The 25,978-nt window shown below is 42.4% G+C and overlaps 1 protein-coding gene across 1 annotated transcript in view; it reads left to right on the top strand.

The window, feature by feature from the left end:
- LOC147034193 (interferon-induced GTP-binding protein Mx3-like) overlaps window positions 1-25,978 on the top strand; it is a 58,919-nt gene that overhangs the window by 24,680 nt on the left and 8,261 nt on the right. The window contains exons 6-11 of the mRNA XM_085850387.1: window positions 14,078-14,276; window positions 19,968-20,040; window positions 21,012-21,134; window positions 22,129-22,273; window positions 22,983-23,141; window positions 23,558-23,634. Coding sequence (XP_085706513.1) covers window positions 14,078-14,276; window positions 19,968-20,040; window positions 21,012-21,134; window positions 22,129-22,273; window positions 22,983-23,141; window positions 23,558-23,634 — 776 coding nt within the window. The remainder of the gene's footprint in view (window positions 1-14,077; window positions 14,277-19,967; window positions 20,041-21,011; window positions 21,135-22,128; window positions 22,274-22,982; window positions 23,142-23,557; window positions 23,635-25,978) is intronic.

The following is a 25,978-nucleotide window of genomic DNA, read 5'->3' as shown; positions in this document are numbered from 1 at the left end:
AGTTTAGCAGTATTTTGGCTCTTAATTTGTCTCAATTGCACATACGCAGAGAGGAGTGAGATGATTTTTCTTTGCTGCGTTTGCTTGTGTGGCAATCAAGCAAAATTGAAAATCATTCCAAATGGGAAACTTACTGTTTTAAAGGACACAAAAAAACAGGAACGAATAATGAATGTGAAGTGCTTAATAAGGTGGTGTAAAATAGACTGTATCAACTGTGGCAACCTTTAAAATCTTTATTTTATTTCAATTGAATTATATACTTGAACACTGCAGAACACAAATCACCTTATTGGCACTTTCAAAACCCGTCCCTTTAGAAGTACTTGGACAAAATATTACGGCATTACAAGACCATGCAGGGTGTTCTATGAATGGCATGGGTGTTCTATGAACTCTCTAGTTTATTTTGTACAAGCAAATATCACCCGTCGCTTCACTGATGGGAATACTGAAAAGGGGGGAGGTGGTGAAGGGGGAAAGAGAGAGGAGGGAAGGGGAGCAAGGAGGGGTGTGAGAGCAAGTTGGGAGGAAGAATGAGGAGGGGTGGGGGAAGGGAAGGCAGGCATGCGGTGAAGCATTAATTATGATTCATACCGTCTCATCAAAATGATTCTGCAGAGAATAACAGTGAAGCGGGGAACAAAATAATATCTGAAATCCATTTTTTACTGTCATACTATAAATACCACCCAGGGACAAACACTGCCCGGACATAGCCGGAGATAAACACAGACCAGAGGCAATTATCCCAATTTTATCTCCCCCCAAAAATATTGATCCTTTGAAGACATTTCACAAATGTCTCGCAATGATGCATCACGTGACAACATATTTTGTGGGTTGAGTGCTTTAGTTTGTGAAAGTGGGGTGCCTGTGTCTGTCAACAAGATTTCTCAAAAAAGAGGGGGCCGATTTCAACAAGACTTGGCAGGTCTTTCAACAAGACAACAAAAAGAGACCGAGAATGAAAACATTGCATTTTCATTTGTGTTGGTGTTTGTCATCGACTTGGAGAGCTTTAGTGTTGGTCAAGGTCACACATTAATGCCAATTTGTTTTGTTGAAAAGTGAACTTGGTTATTATTTGGCCATTGTATCATTTTAAATGAAACTTAGAGTTGTTGGGATCCACCTGCAGGTAAATCATTTAAAACAAGAAGGGCACTCTCTCGAGCGCAGACCTCCGCCACGTCACGCCTGATCCATGAGAATTTATTGGGCCCAATACATTTTTGAAATATCATGTTATATATCGTTTTTGGCCCTATCTCTCAATGGTGAAGAATCATTAAGAAATTAAATAATTATTGTATCCGGATTTGGATCTTCACCAAAATCAAATCAGTTCGTCATAGTCACACACTCAACCTGTCCACCAAGTTTCATCCGAATCCATCCACAACTTTTTGAGATATCGTGCTACATATGAGTTGAGCCCTATTTTTAAATGGTGAAGAATCACCTGAAAAATTATCGGATCTGGATTCGGATCCTCACAAAGATTGAATGAATTCTTCCTTGTCACACATCCACAATGTCCACCAAGTTTCATCCAAATCCGTCCACAACTTTTTGAGATATCCTCCACACAGACAGAGAAACAAACAAACAAACAAGCCGGTAGGCGACGTGGGTGGTCGCTGGACTAAGGCGAATTTGAAATATGTAGATAAGAGAACACATCAGATGGCATTTTTGCCGTTCGTTGTTCCATATAGGAACATGACGAGCAACTGTCCATTCATCATTTGTGTTTGATTCCCTAACTCTATGTTCGGGAATCCCAACGCGAACGTTGGGGTGAAAGCATATAGTAATATAATTGCATACGAGTTGTACAGTTTTTGACGGATCGGGCTGAAATTGTTTGACAAAGAGGTTGATTATAGTGCGCATAAAAGCTTGGAAGCCGATTTTTGATTTTCGAAAAAAATATATATTTCGGATTTTTTTCAAAAAATTCAAAGTCTGGTTGCTAGGCAACGGTGGCGTCCATAGTAACGGTGCTCAAAAGCATACAACTATTTCCTGGTATGAACCTACCAGTCAAGTTTCATCAAAATCGGTTGACTCCTCTGGCCTCCAGAGCTGTCCATTACATATATACAGACAGACGGAAAACCTGGGAATAACGGTAGTCTAGTGACCAGCCAACAGACAGACAAACAGAAAGGGATGAAAACATAACCCCCCCCCCCTCACCTTCGGTGGCGGAGGTAACTAGAATGGCAGGCACTCGGTAGATATTGCATACCACTGCCAGGCTGAGCGGTTTATGTTTTGGATTTCACTGATGGGCCACATCTGGATACGGACCTGGACCAAAATCTCATCAGCTTGTTCTTGTTACTTAACCAACTCATCCACCTAGTTTTGTCACAAGTCGTCTCCAACTTTTCGAAGCATCATGCTATATATCGTTTTTGGCCCCATCTCTCGATGGTGAATAATTAGCTTAAATTTTTTTTTTCTTGTTTCTGAATTGGGTCTTCATTAATATTAAAACGATTCTTCATTGTCACACATCAGACATATCCACCAAGTTTTGTCTGAATCCATTCCATCCACAACTTTTTGATATATACTGTTAACAGACAAATAGACAGAAAACAGGCAACTAGTTTTGCTATAACTCATCCACAACTTTTGAAATATGCTATATTGTTTTTGGTTCCATCTCTCAACGGTGAAGAATCTTCTTCTTCTTCTTCTTTCGGCTGCTCCCGTTCGGGGTCGCCACAGCGGATCATCCGATCCGCATAGTGATTTGGCACATGTTTTACCCAAAATTGATAGCATTATTAGATATTTTGATTTTGGGGGTGGGGAGGGGGTGGGTTATTCAGTTCATTTCCCTCCATCTTTGTTTTTTTTTTGTTTTTTTTTGGATAGATTGACTAGGCTCATATGAGAGCTAACTCACAATGCACAGCAAGGGGGGCATGAGACAAGAGGGGTGGGAGAGGGAAGGATAAAACGGTGGGGAGCAGAGTCATCAGATCTGTGGAAGGGAGAGGGATAGGGCGGAGAACACGGTGCACAAGATGGACATTACACGCACTTTCAGGAAGGAAATCAGGGAATTTGAAGGAGGTGGGTTTGGGGTGGATTAACGGGGGTAGAAAAGATCGAGGTTTTGGATGGGGGATGATAAGAGGTGGTGGTGAACAGCTGTTTTGAAGGCCTGGAGGGAAGAATTGGATTGAAGAGAGTGTGGGAGTTTATTCCAAAGGTGGGAAAAAAGAGAAATGAAAGAGTGAAGGTGAGCAGTGATTCATGATTTTGTTAGTTTTACCAGAAGGGGGTTGTTGGTGAACCTTGAGCTCCCTGCAGAAATATGGTGGGAACATATCACAGACAGAGCAAGAGGGGCAAGACTGGGAGGAGACGATAGAAAACAGAAAGACCACCGACCTGCCTGCAGTGAAAGAGTGAGAGGCCCAAAGACTCAGCCTCATTGCAGGAGACACCAATGATCCCAAATGCCTTGGTTTTCAAGGCATGAAGCCGAGAAAGATGAGAGGCAGGAACACCAGCCCAGAGGGGAGAGCAGTACTCCATCAGGCTGTGGATGAAAGCTTTGTATGTGGTCAGGAGCTCAGGTTGGCGAGGAAAGACTTTGCATGATGGAGGATGCCCAGTGGGCGACTGGTTTTGGAGGCCAGTTTGGAAATGTGGTTTTACCAGGAAAGATCATGGCAGATAGTGAGACCCAGGACGGTGTTAATTATAAATGGGCTTCATATGAATGATGATTTTAATGCTTAAAGTTTTTTTTTCCAAATTATTGTTGGAAGACTTTTTTTTAAAGTTGAGGATCATGGCAGCAACAAAACAATGAGAAGATGGTGAAATGTGGGGGAACACACCATCACCAAGGAAAATGGAGGCAACAGATGGTCATAGTGAGGCTGGATTTTGGGAGTTTCACCTGAAGTTGGTTTTAGTCCATTTGCCGTTATTATGTGTTCCATTGTCAACCTTGTTGATGTGGAAAGTGTATGGTTTTATGATCGTTTTGGACTAACATGGGTCCATTAATAAAATTCAGGTAGGTTGCCAGGGTGGCTACCTTGGGGAACTCCTGTAATTTGCATAAATTCAAGATGGCCGCTACAGGTCAGACGATGGGGCTAAGTTTTTAATCGGTCAACATATAATCCTGTGTAATACCTCTTTTCCATATGTTTTGACATGAGGAATTCAATTTTGGGGTTATTTTTTACGTTCAGGAATAAATAGAGGTTCACATGAAATGTCCATGACTATTTTCTGCTGAAAATTATGCAACACCAATGCAAAAGTGAAGTCATGAATGGTTCACAACAGTATGTTGATAATCAGAAAGCATACACATTGTCATGTCATCATATTGGACATCTTAGGAACAGAGGACATAGAGCCGAGTGGACAACTTATGTATTGTTCATTCCCATTCATTGTACTCGTCCCCTTCCGTATCCTCGTCTCTTTCCAGTTCTGCTTCGACACTCCCTTCTTCCACTTCACTTTCACTGTCCTCCACAGTCTTGTGTGGGTTGAAGCACTTGTCACTGCAACCACAAGTGCAGTATAGCATGCAGGAGATCTTTGCATGGTGACAACTGCAACTTGCAGTACTGCAGGCCTTCCCCTCTGCTTTGCATCCACACCGCACAACATCCATGAGGTCCAAAGGGGCTGGTGGAGTAGCAGAAGTTGCTGGCACTGGGATTCCATCTCTGATGTCCCATCCATATTTTGTAATGTCAAGTTCAGGTGGGGCCTGCTGATCAGCTGATTTTGCAAGTACTGTCTGTAGATGTGCACGCAAAATATGTAGGAAGAGATTGATCTCAGTTGGAGATAATGCCATGAGCTTGAGGGGCTTGCCAGACTTCCCTGTGTACATATAGTACCTCATCTCACTCATCGTGGTACCTTCTGGCTGACCATACAGGGCACAGAAGAATGTCCGCCCTGCTTCCATGAGCTGTTCATAGCTTGCGTTCAGCTCGCCAAGTGCGGAGTACAAACCAGGGAAGTTGCCAGCTCTCAGTGTCTTCAGGGCTGACACTTTGCCCTTGCCGTATGGGTATGACGTGGTACCTGAGCCAGTGATGTAGTGCATTCCCAAAAGCTGCAGACACTTGGGGCCAAGCTGGTCACAGGTGGTGTTGATACCCCAAATTGCTCCATCCCACCTTTCCATCTGCACTGTGGCCTGGATGTTGCGCTGGTAAACCCAGTAAACCATCTATACAAAAACATCAGTGTCATCAGAGAGGATACGTATCACTCTTGCATTACATTCAGCAGCCATGAGCAGGTGTGAGATCATTGTAATGTCTGCTTCATCATGGTTGAACGCACCATGGCTACGGCTCTCCACAGTAACTCCTTCACCAAAGTTATAGGTACTCAAAACCTTGGACAGCTGCAACTTGTTCTGCTTGTTTTTCAGAATGGCGTCTCGACGAGGCAGGGGTGTGTTTATTGTGAGGTCATAGTTGATGGAACCAATGCCAGCACGCCTCACTCGTTTATGGTCCTTTGCAGAAACATCATAATATTTGTCAAAGACCAAGATCTTCTGACCAGCAATGGTAGACAGCCTTGTCTTGATGGACTCAACCAAGACTGACACAGTTCCCCTGAAAGGCCAGACAATATGATGGAGAAGTTGGCTCGCGTCAACAATGGTAACCTCTGGTTGCAGAGGCTGTTGTGCCTGAACACAGAGTTTGTGTGCCAGTGGTGCTTTGTTGCCTTTCCTTAAGCACCCATATTCATCAATCAGTGAGGGGGGTACTACGCAGAGCTCAAACTGGAAGATAGGTCCTCGCTCCATTTGTCTTTGCTATCCAATAGTCAGCAGCCTGAGGAAAATGGTTTCTAGATCAAAGATTGTCTTGTCCCCAATTTTCACTCCTTTCTGTAAGTGCTCCATTGTCTTGATGGGGCACGAGATGGTTGCATGGAATCCACCTGGAAGGGATGCATGGAACTCTGCAACCATTTTCTGACCTATAACCACGGAATCCTCAACATTCACTTCAGCTTCTCGGGGAGCAATTCGACCATTGACAATGTTGTACAGATGTGGTGAGTGATTCTCAAGAGGATGAGACACATTCGACAATTCAAGAAAAACCGGCGCCTATCATCTTTTTTTTTTTTTTTTTTTTTTTTTTTTTTGTATACCTTGGTCGAGGCTCGTATGAGAGCTAACACACAACTCACAGCAAGGAGGCATGAGACAAGAGGGGTGGGAGTGGAAGGGACAAAACATTGGGGAACAGACACAGGTGAACTGTGGAAGGGAGAGGGATGGGGATGGGACGGGGAACATGGCGAGGAGAAGATGGACATTACAGGGACTTTCAGGAAGGAAAGCAGGAGAATTGAAGGAAGTGGGCATGGGTGGATTATCGGGGGTAGAAAAGATCGAGGATTTGGATGGGGGAAGATAAGAGGTGGTGGTGAACAGCTGTTTTGAAAGCCTGGAGGGAAGAATGGGAAAGAATAGAGTGAGGAAGTTTATTCCAAAGGCGGGAAAAAGAGGAATGAAAGAGTGAAGATGAGCAGTGATTCGTGATTTTGGTAGTTTTACCAGAAGGGGGTTGTTGGCGGACCTTGAGCGCCCTGTGGAAATGTGGTTGGGAGAAATCGCAGAGAGAGCAGGGGGGCAAGGCTGGAGAGGAGTCGGTAGAAGACAGAAAGACCACCGACCAACCTGCGGTGATTGAGTGAGAGGCCCAAAGACTCAGCTTCATTGCGGGAGATGCCGATGATCTTAAAAGCCCTGGTTTCGACAGCGTGAAGTCGAGAAAGGTGGGAGGCAGGAGCACCAGCCCAGAGGGGAGAGCAGTACTCCATCAGGCTACGGACAAAAGCTTTGTAAGTAGTCAGGAGCTCAAGAGGGCCGAGGAAGGACTTTGCACGACGGAGGATTCCCAGTCGGCGACTGGCTTTTGAGGCAAGCTTGGAAATGTGACTTTCCCAGGAAAGGTCATGGCAGATAGTGAGACCCAGAAGCTTGAAAGAAAAGACTTCTTCCAGAGGATTGTTGAGAAAGTGGATGGGGGGGTTTTGTAAACGGTCCTTTCGAAGAGACATAGTGAGAGTGTGAGATTTGTGTGGATTGAAAGACATGTTCCACGTGTTGGACCAGTTTGTGATTTTATCCAGATCTGCAGTGAGCGAAGAAGCTGCTGCTTGCCGGTCTGAGGGATGACAGATGGTACGGCAGAGGGTGGAGTCATCGGCAAAGAGAAATAGAGGATTTTCCAGAGAGTCCGAGAGATCATTGATGAAAACCAGAAAAAGAACAGGGCCCAGAACGCTACCTTGAGGAACTCCAGCCTGCACAGGAAGAGGGGATGAAAGAACTCCATTTAGGGCCACACGTTGACTGCGACAGGAGAGGAAGTCTGCGAGCCATGAGTGGAGATGGCCTTGAATACCATGGGAAGAGAGTTTGGTGAGTAGGGCAGGGTGCCAGACTGTGTCAAAAGCACGTGATATGTCCAGGGATACGGCTCGGATTTCCTGTCTGGCATTGAGGACCTCCATCCATTGATGGGAGAGCAGTAGCAGCATATCCAGGGTAGAGTGACCTGGTCTGAAACCAAATTGATGATTGGAAATCAAGCCATTGGAGAAGAGGAAGGATTTCATGTCTGAAGCAATGATGGATTCCATAACCTTGCTGATGATTGGGAGAAGGCTGATTGGTCTGTAGTTACAGGGATCTGTTTTTGCACCTTTTTTATGCAGGGCAGTGATGTTAGCAGATTTCCAAGCAGATGGCAGATGACCTTGGGAAAATGAGAGGGTGAATAGAACAGAGAGAGGGTGAGCAAGAGCAGAAGAGCAGGCTTTGAGGACACGTGGGCTGATGCCGTCTGGACCGGTTGCAGAATCTGACTCGAGGTTTGAAAGCAAGCTCTCCACCTTGTCAGGAGAAAAGGATACAGAGTCCAGGGACAGTTGGGTGCGACTGGGTAAAGTGGGTAGAGATAGTGATGGGTTTGGGACACAAGATTTAGCTGCAAACACCGAGTTTAGACATTCAGCTTTATCACGTGTGGAATCAGCAGTGCGGCCATTTGAGGTAAGGGAGGGGATGGAGGGGGAACATACACCAGAAACAGATTTGATTAAACGCCACCAGGATTTTGAGGAGGGAGAGAGGTCTGAGAGTTCAGACTTGAGATGAGAAAGATGTTGTTTTCTGGCTCTCCTGAGGGTAGATACACACTTGTTCCGAGCTTTGTGGAAAGAACTGAGATTGCCCTCAGTTGGGTTTGCTTTCCATGAGGCAAAGGCAAGTTGTTTCAGGACAACTGCCTTGCCACAAGCTTCAGTAAACCAAGGGCGGGAGGAAGGGTAAGACAACTGAACACGAGAGGGGATAAATCTGTGCATGAGGGAGAGCAAGTTTCTTTGAAAGAATTCCCAGGATGAGTTGATGTTTGAGAAAGTAGTGATAGGAGACCAGTCTGTAAGTTTGATGGCTGCTCGGAGACCCTGCCAGTCGGCTTGAGTGAAATGCCAGACTCGACGGCGGTGAGGTGGTTCTCTGATGACAGCCAGAGAGATGTCCACTTTAACAAGGACGTGGTCAGAAGAACCAATTGGAGCGCAGAAAGAGCAGCAGATATTGTCAGGGAAATTTGTCAAAATCAGATCCAGAAGAGATGGAGTACCATTGGTTGAGATCCGGGTCGGGAAGTTGACCGATTGAGTCAGTCCCAATGAGTCACAGAAAGCTTTTGCTGACGTCCCATGGCAGGTGAGAGAGGTACCCACACCTAGCCAACTGGCGTGATGACAATTGAAGTCGCCACATAAGAGGAAGAGAGAGTTTGGATGAGAAGATAGAAGATGGTCCATGTTTTCGGAGAGTGAGGTGTAGATGGAGTCATCACTGTTCGGTGGACGGTACAGTACACATATAAACATGAGGTGGGAGTGGAGGGGAAGCCGAAGCCAGAGGTATTCCTGGGGGTGTGGGGGACTGAGAGCAGTGCAGGGAGAGTGAGGAATAGAGTCTTTGATGAAGAGAGCAACACCTCCACCAGGACGAGGCTCAGGTCTGTCATACCGTAAGAGGGAGTAACCAGGGAGAGATACTTGGGTGTCAGACACGTCTTGGGAGAGGAAAGTTTCTGTTAGGCAGATAATGTCTGGTTTGTCAGTGGCAACCTGCATGGAAAGATCTGAAAGGTTTGAGCGAAGGCCCCGGATATTTGAGGTCCACACTTTTAATGAAGAGGTAGGGGAGGAGGCTTTGGGTGCAGGAGGTGGAGGGGGCGGGGGAGGGTAGGACGAGGGACGAGGGGGGGAGGTAAGGAGGGTTGCTGAAGGAGTGTGGGGTATTGCAGAATAGCGAGGGGAGGGGGCCGAATGAGGAGGAGAAAAGGCTCTGTGGTGCTGGGAGAGAGGGGGGACAAGAGACAAGGAAGATGGCAGTTGAGGATTTGAGGAGGTGGAGTGAAGAGATGGAGGTGAGAGGGCAGTGGAGGGAGGCAGGTTGGTGGATGAGAGGGGGGCAACTTAGAGAAGGAAGAGTGAGGGGGATGAAACCTGGGAGAAAGGTGAGGGGGGAATTTTTGAAAGAGGTGAGAGGGAGGCTTGGAGGGAGAAGAGTGGGATGGTTGCTTTGAGAGTGAGAGTGAGGGGTGAGGGGGGTGAGTTGGCACTGAAGTTGGAAAAAAAGAATGGTTGATGGAAAGCGAGCATCCATGGCAAACTGTGGTTTTTAAAAGTTTTAGGTCAGAGATGCGATTTAACACAATTCTTGATGGATGCAATGAAGGCGAATTCAGAGCATGGAGAGAAGAAGCGCTGTAATAGTTGGATTTTTTAGGCAAGGAATGAAGGAGAGGTCGAAATGAAAGCAGTCTGTTGAAATAGCAGAAGAGTAGTGCATTGTGAAACAGTAAAGAGTACCACATGTGAGAGAGAGGAAGATGAAGCATCATAAGATCGTTTTTGTTGTTAATATTAATGTATGAGAGAGTTCAACAAATTAGGTCATGGAAGTGTAAAAAAAAAAAAAATAAAAATAAAAAAATAAAAAATAAAAAAAAAATAAAAAAAAAAAAAAATCGAGGAAGACGAGGAGGAAGTTAAGAGGAAGAAGAAGTAGCAGAATCGGGAGAAGGTGAGCGTGTTGTTGTTATTGTTGGGTTTTTTTTTTTTTATTTTTTTTTTTTTTTTTTTTTGAGATAAGAAAGAGATTAGTTGGGAGAATGGGGGATGTTTGGAAAGTGGGGAGGATGAAAATTGAAGGTAATGGGGAGGATAGAAATTGAAGGTAATGGGGAGAAAAAACAAACAAACAAACAAAAAAAAAACGATCGAACACCGAGTGGAACCGGTAGGCCTCAAACCTAGGACTAGGCCTCAAACACCAAGTAAGAACGTCGACAAAAATACTCACAAAATAGCACGATTTTTGAAACAAAACCGAACTAGGAACACACATTAACATGCAGGTGAGAAAATTAAACAGTTAAAACGGGACAAATAACAACCGGAACTTAACTTTGAGAATGTCAGCAGGGAGCCCCGAAGGAGACCTCTTGCCGCTCAAAACCGGAACCGGAATCTCTGCATCAAGTTCTCTCCTCTTCTTCTTGTGACGTGGTCCAATTCTTGTGTCCTTTTTCTCTCACTTGGTCTTCATTGTCCTTGTTTGAGGAGTCAGGGTAGATGTGCTCCATTGTATCTGAGATGTAGGCAGTGACAGGAAAGAAATTGATCCACTCTGCTGCCATCTCTGGAGAAAGAGTCATACCCTTGAGGCCACCCTTGCCAATTCTAATAGCAGTTTGTTCACCGAACTGATCAGAGCTCACACCATTCCAAATGCCTTCCTGGTGACGACACACAAAAGCACCTGATATGAGCTCTGACTTGGCATCTGGTGGCAGCAGATAGCACATCTCCAGAAGGTGATGGGTGATGTAACGGGTATAGTGATGGTGACCAGCAACAAAGAAGTAGGGAAGCATGCGTTCAAGTGTTAGCTGTTGCAGCAAGAAGTCTGCCTCCCTCTCACTACGCAGAAGTTGATGAACAAGCAGAGTAGGCTTGATGAAGTTATCAACCCAGTGCTTCCCAGTTGGGTGCTGTCTGCATGTCTCAAGGTAGCTGCACAACTCCTGGAATGTCTTGGGGCCGGTGGTGAGGAAGGAAATGAGAAGGGCAGTCGATGCCATCCGGAAGGCTCTCATTGATCGAACCCAGGACTTGCCACTCATGATTCCTGCCAGGCCCCCGAATGCTGAACTGATGAGAGTCTCAACACCAGACCCATGCATGAGTTTGCCAATGCAACCACAGAAGGACTGCACAGTGTGCATTATCCCAGGCCTCAGAATCACATTTTAAAGCGATCAACGTCATGCCGCTTGATTTGGCAAGCCACCATGTTGAGCTAGAGATCCACAGAGATGTGGACATAAGTCATTCCCATATCAGTCAATGACTTCTGAAGATACTCCAGTGAAGTCACTACAGTGTCTGGATGAGAAGCTTTGGCATCAATAAGGGGTCCGAACATGTAGGTACTTGCTGGATTTTTTTCTTCATGACTGGTGAATGCTTCTTGGTTGTTGAACCCACCCCATTCCATGGCGTTCACCTGTGTGCTGACTGTGTTTAGCCACTTCATGTCCTTTTCCTGTGCAGCAGCTAAACTAGCTTGCCAGGCACACACTTCTTGGTAGGAGAATCCAGAGGTTGCATCCACAGCCAGGGGGTTCACTTTGGATGGCCCAGTGTAGTGCTGTAGAGGAAGGCTCCCTGATGAGCTGCTGCTTGTCCTAGACTGGGCAGCTTTCTAAGACAGTCGTGGGATAATAAGGTCGCTCTTCCCTGGGTGAGCATGCCCATACTCAAGAATGCCTGCAGGATGGGGTTGCTGAAATTCATGTGAGAGGACATGAGTAGTGCGCCGACCATTAGGCGTGAACACTTGCAGATCAAGATTATCAAACCAGGAAAAAAATCACGCCAACAGTTCTACTCAAACCCATGAATTGGTGGAGAAGCTGAGCATTGTCACCGAGAAAATGAACAGCGGATTTCCTGAATCTCAGGACCTCATCATATGACGTTGTGAACCCATGTTCATGAAGGAGCTTTAGAAGATCAGAACTGCCATGGCGGTGCAGTAGTTTGACAGCCAGTCCTAATGTTGTCTGATTTCTGGTACCTGTAACATGACTTTGAATTGACTGGCTCAGTCTTTGAGATTTCTTGGTCATTTCACCACCAGACACTAAGTCTGAAATCAACCTCAGTAAAGTTGGGCTTGTTGCCTTGATTGTGTTGGCTTGTGTAAATTCTGAGAGGTCATAATTGGCACTGTTGTACTTGACTGAGCGTGCCTCCTTGATCTGCCTTACCACAGAATCAATACTCCTCTCATCTGCATCATCCACTTTAACCATTTTCAGATGGTTCGCAGTGGACTCACGGAAACCAACAATGGTAGCACATCCATCTACCCAAACTAACATAACGTCCTTACTCATGCAGTCTGTTAGTTTGCTAAACATATCACGTCGAGTGAGTTTGCCACCAAGATCACAGTACAGGGAACGCAGTTCAACGCTATTCCACATCTTTGACCCGTCACAATTCATGCGCTCCATGACGTTCTTTCGGGCACTTTCTTCTGCAACACCAGTTGGCAAATCAGCAAATTTAGGGACCGTCATGAAACGGTTATAACAGCGTACATGGTATTTGCACTCAGCCGCAGGGACATCAACCAAATATCCAATATGTAACTTGATCGTTCTGGCTACTTCATCATTACGTTGCTCAGCAGCATTAATGATGGCATCTTTCATAGTTGGGATGGGATTACCTTCCTTGTCAAAACGTTCTTTAGTCATGCACTGACGAACACGATCCCATCTTTCTGGATGTTTGTCATCAACAGGTAAACATTCTTTGCCACAAAAAATGCAGTCACGTTTGTAAACAAATGCTCCACTGCCTGGTGCCTGTGTGCGAGATCTTGTTGTCACTGTAACACAATCATCTTCAGCTTTTCTTTTCTGTGATTTACGAAGTCTCTCAATTTTTTTTGTTTTGATGTGTAAGTTCAGTAGCATCCTTTGTGACATTCTATGCGAACACCATCAACAATGTCCTGTAGTTTTGCACGTAGCTCTTCATCTCCACAGGCTTTGGCACAGGAGATCAATGTCTTGATCCCTTGATCAGCGAATTTCTTCAATTCCCCTCCACCATGACACACGGGAAGAATGCACCTTGAATCAGCCATATCTGTAAAAACAAAACAATGAATTAGTAACTCACATTAATGTCGTATGTGAGCGTCCAGTTATCAGAATAGTGACCTTGTCATTCAAAATGTATCTCACACGGCAAACAATTGCCAGGAACTCGAACATTGACCTCAAATTTACTTCTAATCACAAAAATAAGGTTAAATATCGATTCCTCGTCCCAAAATTATATGGAAAAGATGTCTCGTGTAATTTTAAGTTCATTACCTAAAAAGTTATATTTTCAGCCCGGTCGATGACGGCCATCTTGTATTTTCACAAAAATAACAGATTTCCCCATGGTTGCCATCCGGGCAACCAAGCTTAATTTTGTCTATGCATGCCTGTGAACAAGAAACCACCATAAACCATACACTTTTGAGGACAACAAGGTTACTTCTCTGGCAAATGGACTATTTATGGAAGAATGCATATGCCTGATAGAAAACTGACGGTGGCAGATCATGGCAAGGGCAGATATTGAGACAGAGACACAGAGACAGAGACACAAAGACAGACAGAGAGAGACAGAGATCAACCTGTCTGCAACGTGCGAATAACAGGCCCAGGCCCAGAAATTCAGCTTCATCATGGGGGATTCCAATGATTTGGAAGGCCTGGTCTTCACGGTTATATTTTAATGTCCAAATAAGCCCCATTACCCCCCCCCCCCAATACTATCAACTAGAATACGTATTTGATAATTGTATCCATGAAACTATTTAAGACATCAGCTACCATAAGAGCCTTTTGACTGACATTGTAATTGTGTCCAACAGGTGTTCTCACCAAGCCAGATCTGATGGACCCTGGCACAGAATTTGGTGCCATCCGTGTTCTCAATAACGAAAGTATCAAACTGACGAAAGGATATGTCATGGTTAAATGCAGAAGCCAGCGAGATGTTGAGGGAAATATGACTTTGGAAGATGCCATTGAGGTGGAGAAATCCTTTTTCGAGACGCACAGCGTTTTCAAGTGAGTGGAAAAAAAAAAGTTTTAAGGAATGGAAAACACAACTCTATGAACAATCTGATAATGAATTGTATCATCAAGAATTGGTGATAGGATTGTATGGTTTTTGATAGGATGGGTGTGCACAGAAAACCTCAACAGCAAAAACTGAAAAGAGTAATCAAATATTGCAAAACTTTGCCAGGATTTTATAGACGTATTCAAATTCTAATTGTACCATACATACTTTATCGACGGACTCGCATTCTAAATGTACAAACTTCATAGAGATACTCGGTTGAAAAAAGATAACGTGTAAAGATTGTGGACTACGTTGGCACATTATGTGCAAACAGACAAACAAACAAACAATAACGACGTCGTGCATAGCGCGACACTTGCGAAATCCCTTCAACAAATTTGACCCTAAAAATTATCGATGGTTGAATTCAAGGATCAAATCTGCAAATCCTCTTCAAATTTCAAGTCAATTGGATGAAAATTGACAATTTTAGAAATTTGGCCTATGTTGACCTTTTGGCCTTTGTAGACCTCCAAAATAATTGGTGGTTGAATTCAGTGACCTGAAATGTGTGTATGTATATATATATATATATATATATATATATATATATATATATATATATATATATATATATATATATATATATATATATATATATATATATATATATATATATATCCTCTTCACATTTCAAGTCAATTGGATGAAAATTGAGGATTTTAGAAATACCTCCTTAGTTGTTGACCTTTTGACCTCAAAACTATAGGCTTCCAGATTGTGACTACCTCCACCAGGTGCTGAAGTTTTGTGAATATCGGAGTAAAAATGTGACCTATTGGCAATTGCCATACAGACAAAAGATACAATAACAGACCAGACCAGACCAACCAATATACTTGCAAATCTTCAATTTAGCAACAAATTATAATGGCACTCGATTGGTAGAGTGCATAATTCCGCCAAGCTGAAGAGTTTTTGTTTTGTATCCCACTGATGGGCCGGATCTGCTGACCTGAACCAAAATTTAATTGGCTTGTTCTTATCATATATCCAACTTGTCCACCAAGTTTTGTCATAATCCATCCACAAGTTTTTGATATATCGTGCTATCTAGACTGTTGCCATTTTTCGAAAAGGTGAATGCAAGAAGCATTTTTGAGGAAAAGATGGTAAACAACTTTTTCTAAACTGTTTTTGGTGCTGAAAAGGAATATAATCCTTTGTTTACCAGGCTCAATTTTGACTTTTTAGGTCAGAAAACTTGGTCAGTAGGTCAAATGTCATCAAATTTTACTTTCACTAGAAAAGGCTTTATCATTTGCTGTCTAACTGCAAAGTTTGAAACTCGGTATTTATAATTGAGAGTACTGGTGCAAGGAAGATCTAAAATAAATGGAAATTGTAAAGAAGTACTGTATTTGAAGAAAAATGCAGATATCTCCGAAATGGCTTCATTTACTGAATGTTGGAAAGTGTCCATTCCTCCATATAATACTCTCAAGAAAACAAATACCTTAAAGAATGATTGCCTCTATTAGTATATGTAGATACACTATTCACTATTCTGCTAATTATCAGTTGCATACATAAAGGTCAACCAAACTCAAGGTCAAAGGTCAAAACTAGGTTTGAATAGTAAACTTGTGCAGTTTTGCAAAATACGACTCCAAGGTGGAAAGGCAGGTAAACAACCTTTTCTGCTGTGCTTGGGTGTGCCAAACACGAGAACCTTGTTCACTTCGCTCAATTTTAACTTTTAAGCTCATAAATGTAGGTCAGTTGGTCAGATTGTGTCAAACAGCACATGGGTAGTGATGCTGAAAAATTGTATAGAATAGGTGGAAAATTGTAGATTTTGGGGGAAAAAAAACAAATGTGCTGATACTCCAGTCTGATTTGAGGAAATGTAGTCCTCATTGGCAAATTACTCCATCCATGGTATCATTATTTGTTCATGCACATTTTATCACCATCTGAACATTGGCATGCTTTAGTGCATTTCTGCTTTTTCCTTTTCTAAAAGTACAATTCACTGAGATACATCCCTTCTTGCATCCATGTGGTACTGGAATGGGTGGGAGTGATATATTGTTTGTTAGAAGTTATCTATCCACTAGTTCCCAACCCATTGTTGTCGGTGAGGGTAGGACAGGACAGGTGGTTTTCTTCTCACCACCCATGCTGTAGACAATGTCCGGTCCTATACTAAACACCCTGCTTTGTTTATGGGATTCCTGTTCATCAGAGTCCTCTTCGAGGAGTGATTGGCCACCTCCAGTGCCTTCAGAAAGTATGCACACCCCTTGATTTTTGTCTGTTAGTTAAATGCTCGATGTTGTGGTATTTGTGGATAAGCATTAATAAACGCCGATACATGAACGAGTAAAATTGACAGTTATATGTTATAATTTTGCAGTAGCATGAATCAGTGAATTGTAATATATATGCTGTTGTGTTCCTATGTGTTGATGTGTTCCTCATATGTGGTGACTTCAACTGTCATCATGCCAGTTGGCTGGATGTGGGTTCCACTCTCACCTGCCATGGCATTTCAGTAAAAGACTTCTGTGACTCATTGGGACTGACACAATCTGTCAACTTCCCGACCCGGATCTCAACCAACGGTACTCCATCTCTTCTGGATCTGATTTTGATCAATTTCCCTGAAAATATCTGCCGTTCTTCCTCCGCTCCAATTCGGTCATCTCACTACATGCTTGCCAAAGTAGACATCTCTCTGGCTGTTATTGGAGAACAACCTTAGCGACGTCGAATGTGGCATTTCACTCAGGCAAACTGGCAGGGACTTCAAGCAGCTATCAAACTTCTAGGCTGGTCTCCCATCTCTACTTCCTCCGACATCAACTCATCCTGGGAATTCTTTCATAGAAATTTGCTCTCCCTCATGCACAGATATATCCCCTCTCGTTTTCAGTTGTCCTACCCTTCCCCATATCTATGTCTCCTCACAATTCTACCTTGGAGTTCTATGGACAGTTCCTTGGACTTCATGGTCAAGTTTCTGTTTTGACATGCACTGTCAACTGTGGGATCTTGTATAGAAAGGTGTGTTTCTTTCTCTCTAAATAATGTCCAACCAATTGAATTGGTCACAGTTGGACTCCAATCAAGTTGTACAGACATCTCAAGTATGATCAAAGGAAATAGGATGCTCAATTTGGTGAGCCATTGCAAAGAGGATGAATACTTATTGATGCAAGACATTTCAGCTTTTCATTTTTCATTAATTTGTAAAAATTTCTAAAAACATTTTTTCACTTTGTCATTATGGGGTATTTTGTGTAGATCGGTGACAAAAATTTAAATTGAATCCATTTTAAATTCAGTTTGTAACACAATAAAATGTGAAAGTCAACGGGTGTGAATACTTTCTGAAGGCTGGAGAAACACGTACAAACTTGATGGAACATGGTCTATTGCCACTTGTTTGTTGATGCCAGCTCCTTTCAGTTGCGGTTGAGAGAGTATATCGCCACAGAGTTTCAATGTGACATGGACCATGGACAGAAACTGGCCATCATCCGACTTGAAGGCAGGATTTTTTCCATCAAATTCTTCATCACCACTCACCAATTTCGATAAAGGAACATCGCTGAATTTAATTGAAACAAGGAGTGTTTGCCTTTCAGATGGAACCTGGTCACCCAATTCAACAAGGAAAAAAACCATAAACTGTCAAAGCCCCGTTGTTTTCATAATCTTGCGGTATGGAGTTAAAAGGCTAGCCCATATTTATTTGCAACTAATATGGCCGCCATTCTATCAGTCGGCCGTCTTTGATCAGATTGCAAAATAAAATGAGTTGCACGTTTATGTCATCATGAACTGTGCTTCTGCCAAGATTGAACAAAATCGGAGCATGCATGGCTGAGAAATGGTTGGGGACACATTTTAGTAACAAATTGGCTGCCAGTCGGCCATCTTGGATCCGATCTCGAAAAACATTGAGTATATGTTAGCCATCATTCATGAAATGTGTGTTAAGTTTGAACAACATTGGTAAATACATGTCCGAGAAATGGTTGAGGACGTATTCAACATCGGGGTTTTTTTTTTTTTTTACAACTAAAATGGCCGGCAGTTGACCATCTTTGATTGCATCGTGAAACAACATGATGTGCATAATATGTATACCATCATGTGTTGTCTTTATGCCAAGTACAAATAAAATTGGTCCAAACATGTCCGAGATATGGTTATATAAATATGCAAGCATGCACGGACATGTAAATCGATACCAAATCTTTAAGCTCCCGTTTCGGACTAAATACAAAGGGGGCTAATAAAGTGATAAACATTTTTGAGAAATGTGGATAAGCGATTCAGAAATTATGGGGGAATATCAATACCCATTTCATTGGTGAGTTCTTTAAATGCTCCCAAACCTGTGCCAGTTCCAAAACATGATCTTTATCTGCATGTTGTAATTTTTGCCAATTCATACCATTGCTATATACACAGTTTTATTCTCAACCTTTGCTCTTACAGTATCTCTCAAACTTTTTGAGAAAGTTTGAGTGGTTGCATCTTTCAGCGGCAACGAAATCGATCACATCCACTACACGTAGACATATTTGCTCAACATATTTTGCTGCTGATAGAATTTTGTCACTCATATTCATATTGCTTACATTACAAGTTGTTTGTTTTCTTTTCGTGTCCTGGGAAAACATCTCTGCAATTTAACATCCCTACCCTGGCCTAATATAATGTTGAAACCAAAATTTGGTAACATTCTGACTGGTGGGTCTGAAGAAGAATATTTTTGAAGAAATTTACTAAGTCAGCCGTTTTGACCTGCATAAAGTTACATGATCCAAACGAGCTTCGCAATCCCTGTTACCAGTCAGAAATGGAACGTTGCTGCCAAATTTCAGCCGGATCGGCCCAGTGGTTTAGCCGGAGAAGTCGAACTTGGAGACTGACAGACGGACGGATGGTGCTCTTTGACAATACCTTATCTGGAATTCCAATTCCAGATAAGGTAATAATAATTTTAAAGATCTTTAAAAAAAAAATTCCAGAAGTTTAGCACTTTTGAAGCAGTCTTATACACCACCCTTCTACACCACCTTACTTAACATGTCCCGTTCTGCTAAATGGAAGATTTTTGAATGTTCAAAAAAGGTGATTTGTGTTCTACAGTTTTCAAGTATATAATTCAACTTAAATAAAATAAAGATTGCAAAAGTCGTATAAATATATTAATTCTTGAATTTACCACTATTGACGCAGTGTCGAATACACCACCCAATCTAATACGTTACACGAGTTATTCGTGCCTATTGTTTGTGTCCTTTATGATGTCATTAAAAAGAGTAAGTTTCTTGTTTGGAATGATTTTCAATTTTGTTTGACTGCAAGACAGGCGGATACAGTAAATAAAAAAATCTCACTCCTCCCTCTGCATGTGTGATCGGGATGAATTCAGTGACAAAGTTCAGTTAAACGGCAAGTTTGTTTTCTGATTCATGTTCAAAATATAACATTCCATTTCAATAAGTTGTTCCTCGATCATAAACTGATGTCAGTAGACAGACGGACGGATGGACATCAACCAATTCCTTAACCCCGCTTTTTGCTTTGCGTGCGCGCGGTAACAAGGTCTTGTATTACCCTCTTCCAACGTTCACTGTGTGTAATTCTTACTTTTGTATGTTTCCCTTTAGGAGTATTGAAGGGAAATGTACCACGCAAGTGCTCGCTAACAAGCTCACCACAGAACTCGTTGGGCAAATAAAAGTAAGTAACGCACGTTACAATTACTTGCTTTTACCTGTTAATACTTGTCTATACCCTATTGATGCAGGGAAACCAGGTTCAAATCCCATGTATCAAATGTTTGCCTGTTGTCTGTTAATATCCTTGTAGTTTGGAAAAATTCATTGATGTCTGCTAATGTATTTTGTACCTCCGCCAGCGATAATGGACGGAGGTAATGTTTTCTTCCCTCTTTGTTTGTCTGTCTCTCTGTCTGTGATCACGATATCTCAAAAAGTTATGGACAGATTTGGTCAACACTTGGTCGACAAGTTTGGTGTGCGACTAGGACAAATTAATTCGATTTTGGAGAAGATCCGGATGAGGATACGAGATTTAAATCTTTTTAAAAGTGATTCTTCACCTTTGAGAGATGGGGCCAAAAACGATATATAGCATGATATTTAAAAAGTTGTGGCCAGATGATGACAAAATTTGGTGGATGAGTGGGTAGGTGACAAGAACAAGCCAATTAGATATTGGTTTAGGTTTGGATGCAGATCTGGCCTGTCAGTGGGGTACAAAACGTAAACTGTTCAACCTGGTGGAGGTATGCACTCTTCCCAGTGCCGTTCTAGTTGTTCTGCATGTGATTCTGCTTCAGAGTTTTGTCTAACCTTGCCCTCTCACTTGCAGGTTGATGTATTTCCTCCCCTCCTGTCTCTCCTCTTTTTGTTTTTGTTCATTCTTTCACTTGATGTCCAAATACTATCCCACTGTCAATTGATACCCTCCACCACCTCTCGCTTCCATTAGCCTTGATCTTGAAATGAATGTTTTTGTGTACCTGTATTTGAGTGTGCACCAGACAAGTTGAAAGCCTCATGAGGAAGTGATGTAGTTTGTCATGAAAAGAAAATGGTTTTGAATATCAAAGCTTAAATAGTTTTCATATTTGTAAATTTATTTTGTCCATTCATAAAACAATCTTTTTTTATCTTCTTTTGTTGCAGCATCTCCTTCCAGGTTTGCGAAAAGAAGTCGATAAAAATTTTGATGAAACCATGGAGAAGCTGAATAAACTTCCACTTGCAGTGCCGACTGAAAAGAAGACCCGATTCTTTTTTATCAATGGGGTTCGTTTTTGAATACCCCTTTTTTGGTTATTTCTCCAAAATAAGCTCATAGAGGGGGTCCAGCCATACGTGTACGTACGGCCGTTAAAATTTGACAAAAATATTTTCCTCATAAACTACCTGACCAATATGGACCAAATTTGTTACGATACCTCAGGTCAGTAAGGTGTCGTGTGGTTGTGCTCCCCATCCTGATGTTTCCCCTATAAAATGGGTAAAAGGGGGTTTTCCCCAAATATTGGAATTTTATTCAGAAATTTCTCAGAAACTGACAAGCAGATCCAGACCAAACTGGCCATGTGGCATCGTGACCATGCCCTCACCTTAAGTTGTGCTGACCATGGCCATATCTCCCCTGGAAAGGGGGCCATGGCCTCCCTCCCCGAATCTTCATATTAGGGAGTCGCAGCCTCCCTCCCCTAATCCCTCATATTCACTGAAGCATATTTTCCTCACAAACAACATGACCAATGTGGACCAAATTTGGGACAATGCATCAGAATAGTAAGGTCTCATGGGGTTGTGCTCCCCACTTGGATCCACCCCTATATGAGGCTGGCAAGGGGGGTTTCGCCTCAAATTCAGGTAATTTATTTTTCAAACTCTTATCAGAAACCAACAGCCAGATGCAGACCAAACTCTTCATAAAACGTAAGGACCATGCCTCTAACTTAAATTGTGCTCCCCATGACCATACCACTTCAGGAAGGGGGGCATGGCTCCTTCCCCCTAATCCCTCATTTTCACCCCGCTGTTGGGGAAATAATCGTGTCCCCCATGGGACTATTTTTGTCTATATTAATTGATTCTTAATTTTCTGGAAGCAGGAATAGAGTGACTTGTTAAAAATTCTTGCACCTTTAAATATTTCTTCAGGACTTTCCAGACTATTTGTAAATCTTTAACAAGATGCCACCATGACATCGATAATTGTTTATTATTTTTTTTTTTAAACAAATTGCTTACTGACTTTCCTTCTTGCCTTTATCTGCAGCTGATTATGAAATATACTACTGATGTCCATAGCTCAGCCCTCGGTGACTATTATCGAAACTTCAAGGAGAACAGGATGATCTATGCAAAAGCCCGCCGCTGCTTTGCAAAATGGCTCAGATTTGTGAAGGATCATGAGGAAACATGTATGTACTGATATGCTTTGAGTTGGTATTCAGTAACAAGGATTTTCTCTACATATATAACTTTTTTAAATGGCTCATTATAAAAATGGCTTTTTAGAATTCCAGAAAGCCAGAACAAAATAGAGGTAGAATGAGTCAATCACCACATGATGTGGGATCCTGATTTGGATAGTTTAAGGTTGAATTGTCACAAGACCCCAATGTTTTTTACTCGACTGATCTGAGTGAACTTCAAACTTGAGTTTATTACATCTAGAGTATTGCTGTGCACCATCTTCCATTCCACGACAGTGCCATTGATATTTTCCTTTGACGGCTTCCATTGTGTACAGTACTTTTTTCTAGCTTTGTGTGTTGCCAGGCATCCGTGTGAGCTATTTCTGTGGGGGTGCAGTTCATGTTTGGTGAAGATGAAAGTTAAAGAATGGCGGCGTTTTTTTCCTTGGAAGGGGGGGGGGCATGGGGGTGGGGCCTGGGCTTGTGATGAACCTCTCTTGAGACACTTGTCAGCTGTACTTTACTTCTAATGCCTATCAGAATTAAGACTTTACATTGATTTGGATTATTATTGCATGTTAAAATTTCCTTAATAAGCTAAATTTTCAGCTGGCAAATGTGACGAAAACATGACCGTGTTTTGTTTTGAAATCATTATTGATGAAAAAATAAATGATGGTTTTGATTACCCCTCCCCCTCCCCCCAACCTAGTCATTCGCGACCTTAACAACACGATTCAAACATGTATGACGAGCAACACGGGTCGAGAGCTACCAGGTTTTGTCAGTTACCATGTGTTTGAAAACCTGGCCCGACAGCATATCGCAATGCTGGAAACTCCAGCACTGGATATTTTGAAAGAAGTATCAGGTGAGTTCTCATGAAAATGGCTGTTTTCACTTACCTGTTTAATCAGTTCAGGTCATTACATACATGGAAGATGTTTTGAATTCGGTGAAAAAGTGCGACCTCTTGTGTTGAGAATATTTGGGGAAGAAAGCCTCGGGGCTGGCAATAGTGGTATCTGAAGTACTTTCTCTCTCACAAAAACTGGTTGTAGTTGAACAAGTACTTTGGTAAAAATGGAAAATGTACCCTGCATTACATAATGAGCAAACGCACACCATTTTCACTGTTCACACCACTGTATATTTCATACTTTACACTTTCTATTTTTTAATGTTTTAATACTTTTATTATGTTATCTCATCTTATTACCAAATTGTCTTGTATGGTATCATTGAAATTTTTTTTTTTGGGGGGGGGGGGGTGCGGGAATTCTGCAGACATCGTCCCAAGGATTGCTAATGCTTTGGCAGATGACAACCTGGGATTTTTGCCAGAACTCGCAAAAAGTGTCAAGGTTTGTCCTGCAGACATACTTACCTTTTCACTATCATTATCATCATATTATAATGGAGCATTTACATATGTTTGTATGTATCTATGTATGGATGTACAGGTAATGGACAAAAAATGGAAACACCTGGGTAAATGTGAGACACCAAGTATATTGAAAGCAACGGCTTCCACACGTGTGGCCCATGTGTTAATTAAACAAATAACATCTCGGTATGCTTAATGTCATGTATAAAAATGCTGCACAGGCCTGGAGGTTTATAATTATGGCTCGCATGACTGCAAGAGGAGACCTTGGTGACTTTGAAAGATTGGTTATTGTTGGGGCATTTTTGGCAGGAGATCCAGTGAAAGATAGCTCAACTTGCTGATGTTTCACAAGCAACGGTGTCGAAAGGTGATGTTGGTATGGAACTCTGAGGGAAAAACATCATCAGCAAAGGGCAACCAATGGGAAAACGCATACTACAGGATCGTGATATTCATGCATTAATTTGAAGTGAAAGGTAAAGCAGACTAGCAACTGTAGATCAATTTACTATAAATAGCAACCTGGGGTGCGAGCAGCCAGTTTCATCAAAAACGGTCCACCGAGAACTCCACAGAGCAGGATACCATAATCTTATTGCAGTGCACAAACTGCTCATCACACCGAGCAATGCATGTTTAGAGCAGAGGCAATGGACTACCCAGCAGTGGAAAAATGTGACATGGTCAGATGAATCATCCCTCACCATGTTCTCAACAAACGGATGAGTGTATGTGTGGCACCAACCCAAACAACTCCACAACCCTGAGTGCTTGGTTCCAACGTGAAGGGTTCTGGTGGTTCTGTAATGTTGAGGAACATTTTCCTGGCATGGTTTGGGTGCAGTAATTCCCTTATCAGGTAAAGTCAATGCCAATCACTACTTCATGTCACTGAGTGATCATCTTCATGCCATGTTGCAGCATTTATTTCCTGTTGGGAAGAGTGTCTTCCAGGATGATAATGCCCCCATCACCAAAGCACGTGTGGTTGCCCAATTATTTGATGAGCATAACACTGTTATCCATGTGTCATGGCCTTCTCAGTCACAAGATCTGAACCCAATCGAGCATTTATTCGATATTCTGAAATGATGCCTGAGACAGCATTTTCCACCTCCATCAAACAGGCGTGAGTTGATTGACGTTCTCGTGGAAGAATGGTGCCTCATCCCTCCTGCAGAATTTCAGACGCTGGTGGACTCTTTATCATAGCGCATACAGGCCATACTGCCCACAAATGGTGGCCCAATACTCTATTGAGTGACTTTACATTGATTTTATCTGTTTTTATCCCCGCCGCGTGGCGGAACGGGGATATTGTTGTCACCCGGGTCGTCCGTCCGTCTGGCTGGGCTTTATTTATAGCTGTGAGTGAGATAACTCATAAACTGTTCGCCATATCGATTTGAAATTTGGGTCACACATGTACCACCTGAAAAGGAAGAACCCTATTGATTTTGGGCATGGTTGGATCCAAGATGGCCGACTGGAGCGGCCATCTTGAAAAAAATGTTTCAATGGCAGGGGATTCCCCATCTCTGATGGGTATATTTTTACTGCCTGTCGAAGAAGGGCACTTCAACGACCATCGTAGTTGTAATGCACAATTCGATGCAATAAATACAACTTCTTCCTGTTTCCATGTTTTCCATTTCTGCTGCTCTTAGACCCAATTTTTTTTATACAACATGCATTAACTTACTAGGTTGTTTTCTATCTGACTTGGTAAAGTGCTCCACCAGACAATTGCAACTAGTCCAGAATTGTACATCTTTAACGATTACTCGAACCAATAAAACTTAATATAACCCCAAATCTCATGGCATTTGATTAATTCATGGCGAAAAATTAAAATTATACTTATTTTTTATTTCAAAAAGGTGTTGCACCATTGTTTCCATAAATATATCATCAGACTTAGCTCTATCTGTGTTCCTTCATGTTCATTGCCCTTCTCCAACTTAAACCTACTGGCCATTCACCCCCATGTGATTGGAAATTTTGTCAAACAAACTCTCATATTGTGCTCCCAAGCTCTGTAATTCACTCGAAATAGCATATATACAGTGTCTTCAGAAAGTACTGTTATGTTTGTGGGGTAGATGAAGGGATTTCAGAAGAAAGATCGGATCGTATAGAGTTGCTTGGTCCGTGGACGTGTCTGAGACATCCCGATGTAATTAAGTAAGGAAACTGTGAGCTTAAGTGTTACTTGTCACCACATGGGTTGGGGGGGGGGGGTGGTGCAGTGTGTGTTAAATAGGGATTAAGGATAAATTTCCCCAGTATGTAATTGGCAATGTCCTTAAAATTATTAC

Source organism: Eptatretus burgeri, chromosome 1 (assembly GCF_056783735.1).
Source record: "Eptatretus burgeri isolate ZD-2024b chromosome 1, Ebu_testis_v1, whole genome shotgun sequence".
Taxonomy (NCBI): Eukaryota; Metazoa; Chordata; class Myxini; order Myxiniformes; family Myxinidae; genus Eptatretus; species Eptatretus burgeri.
The sequence above is the reverse complement of the archived record's forward strand: the minus strand, read 5'-3'. Positions and strand labels throughout refer to the sequence as shown.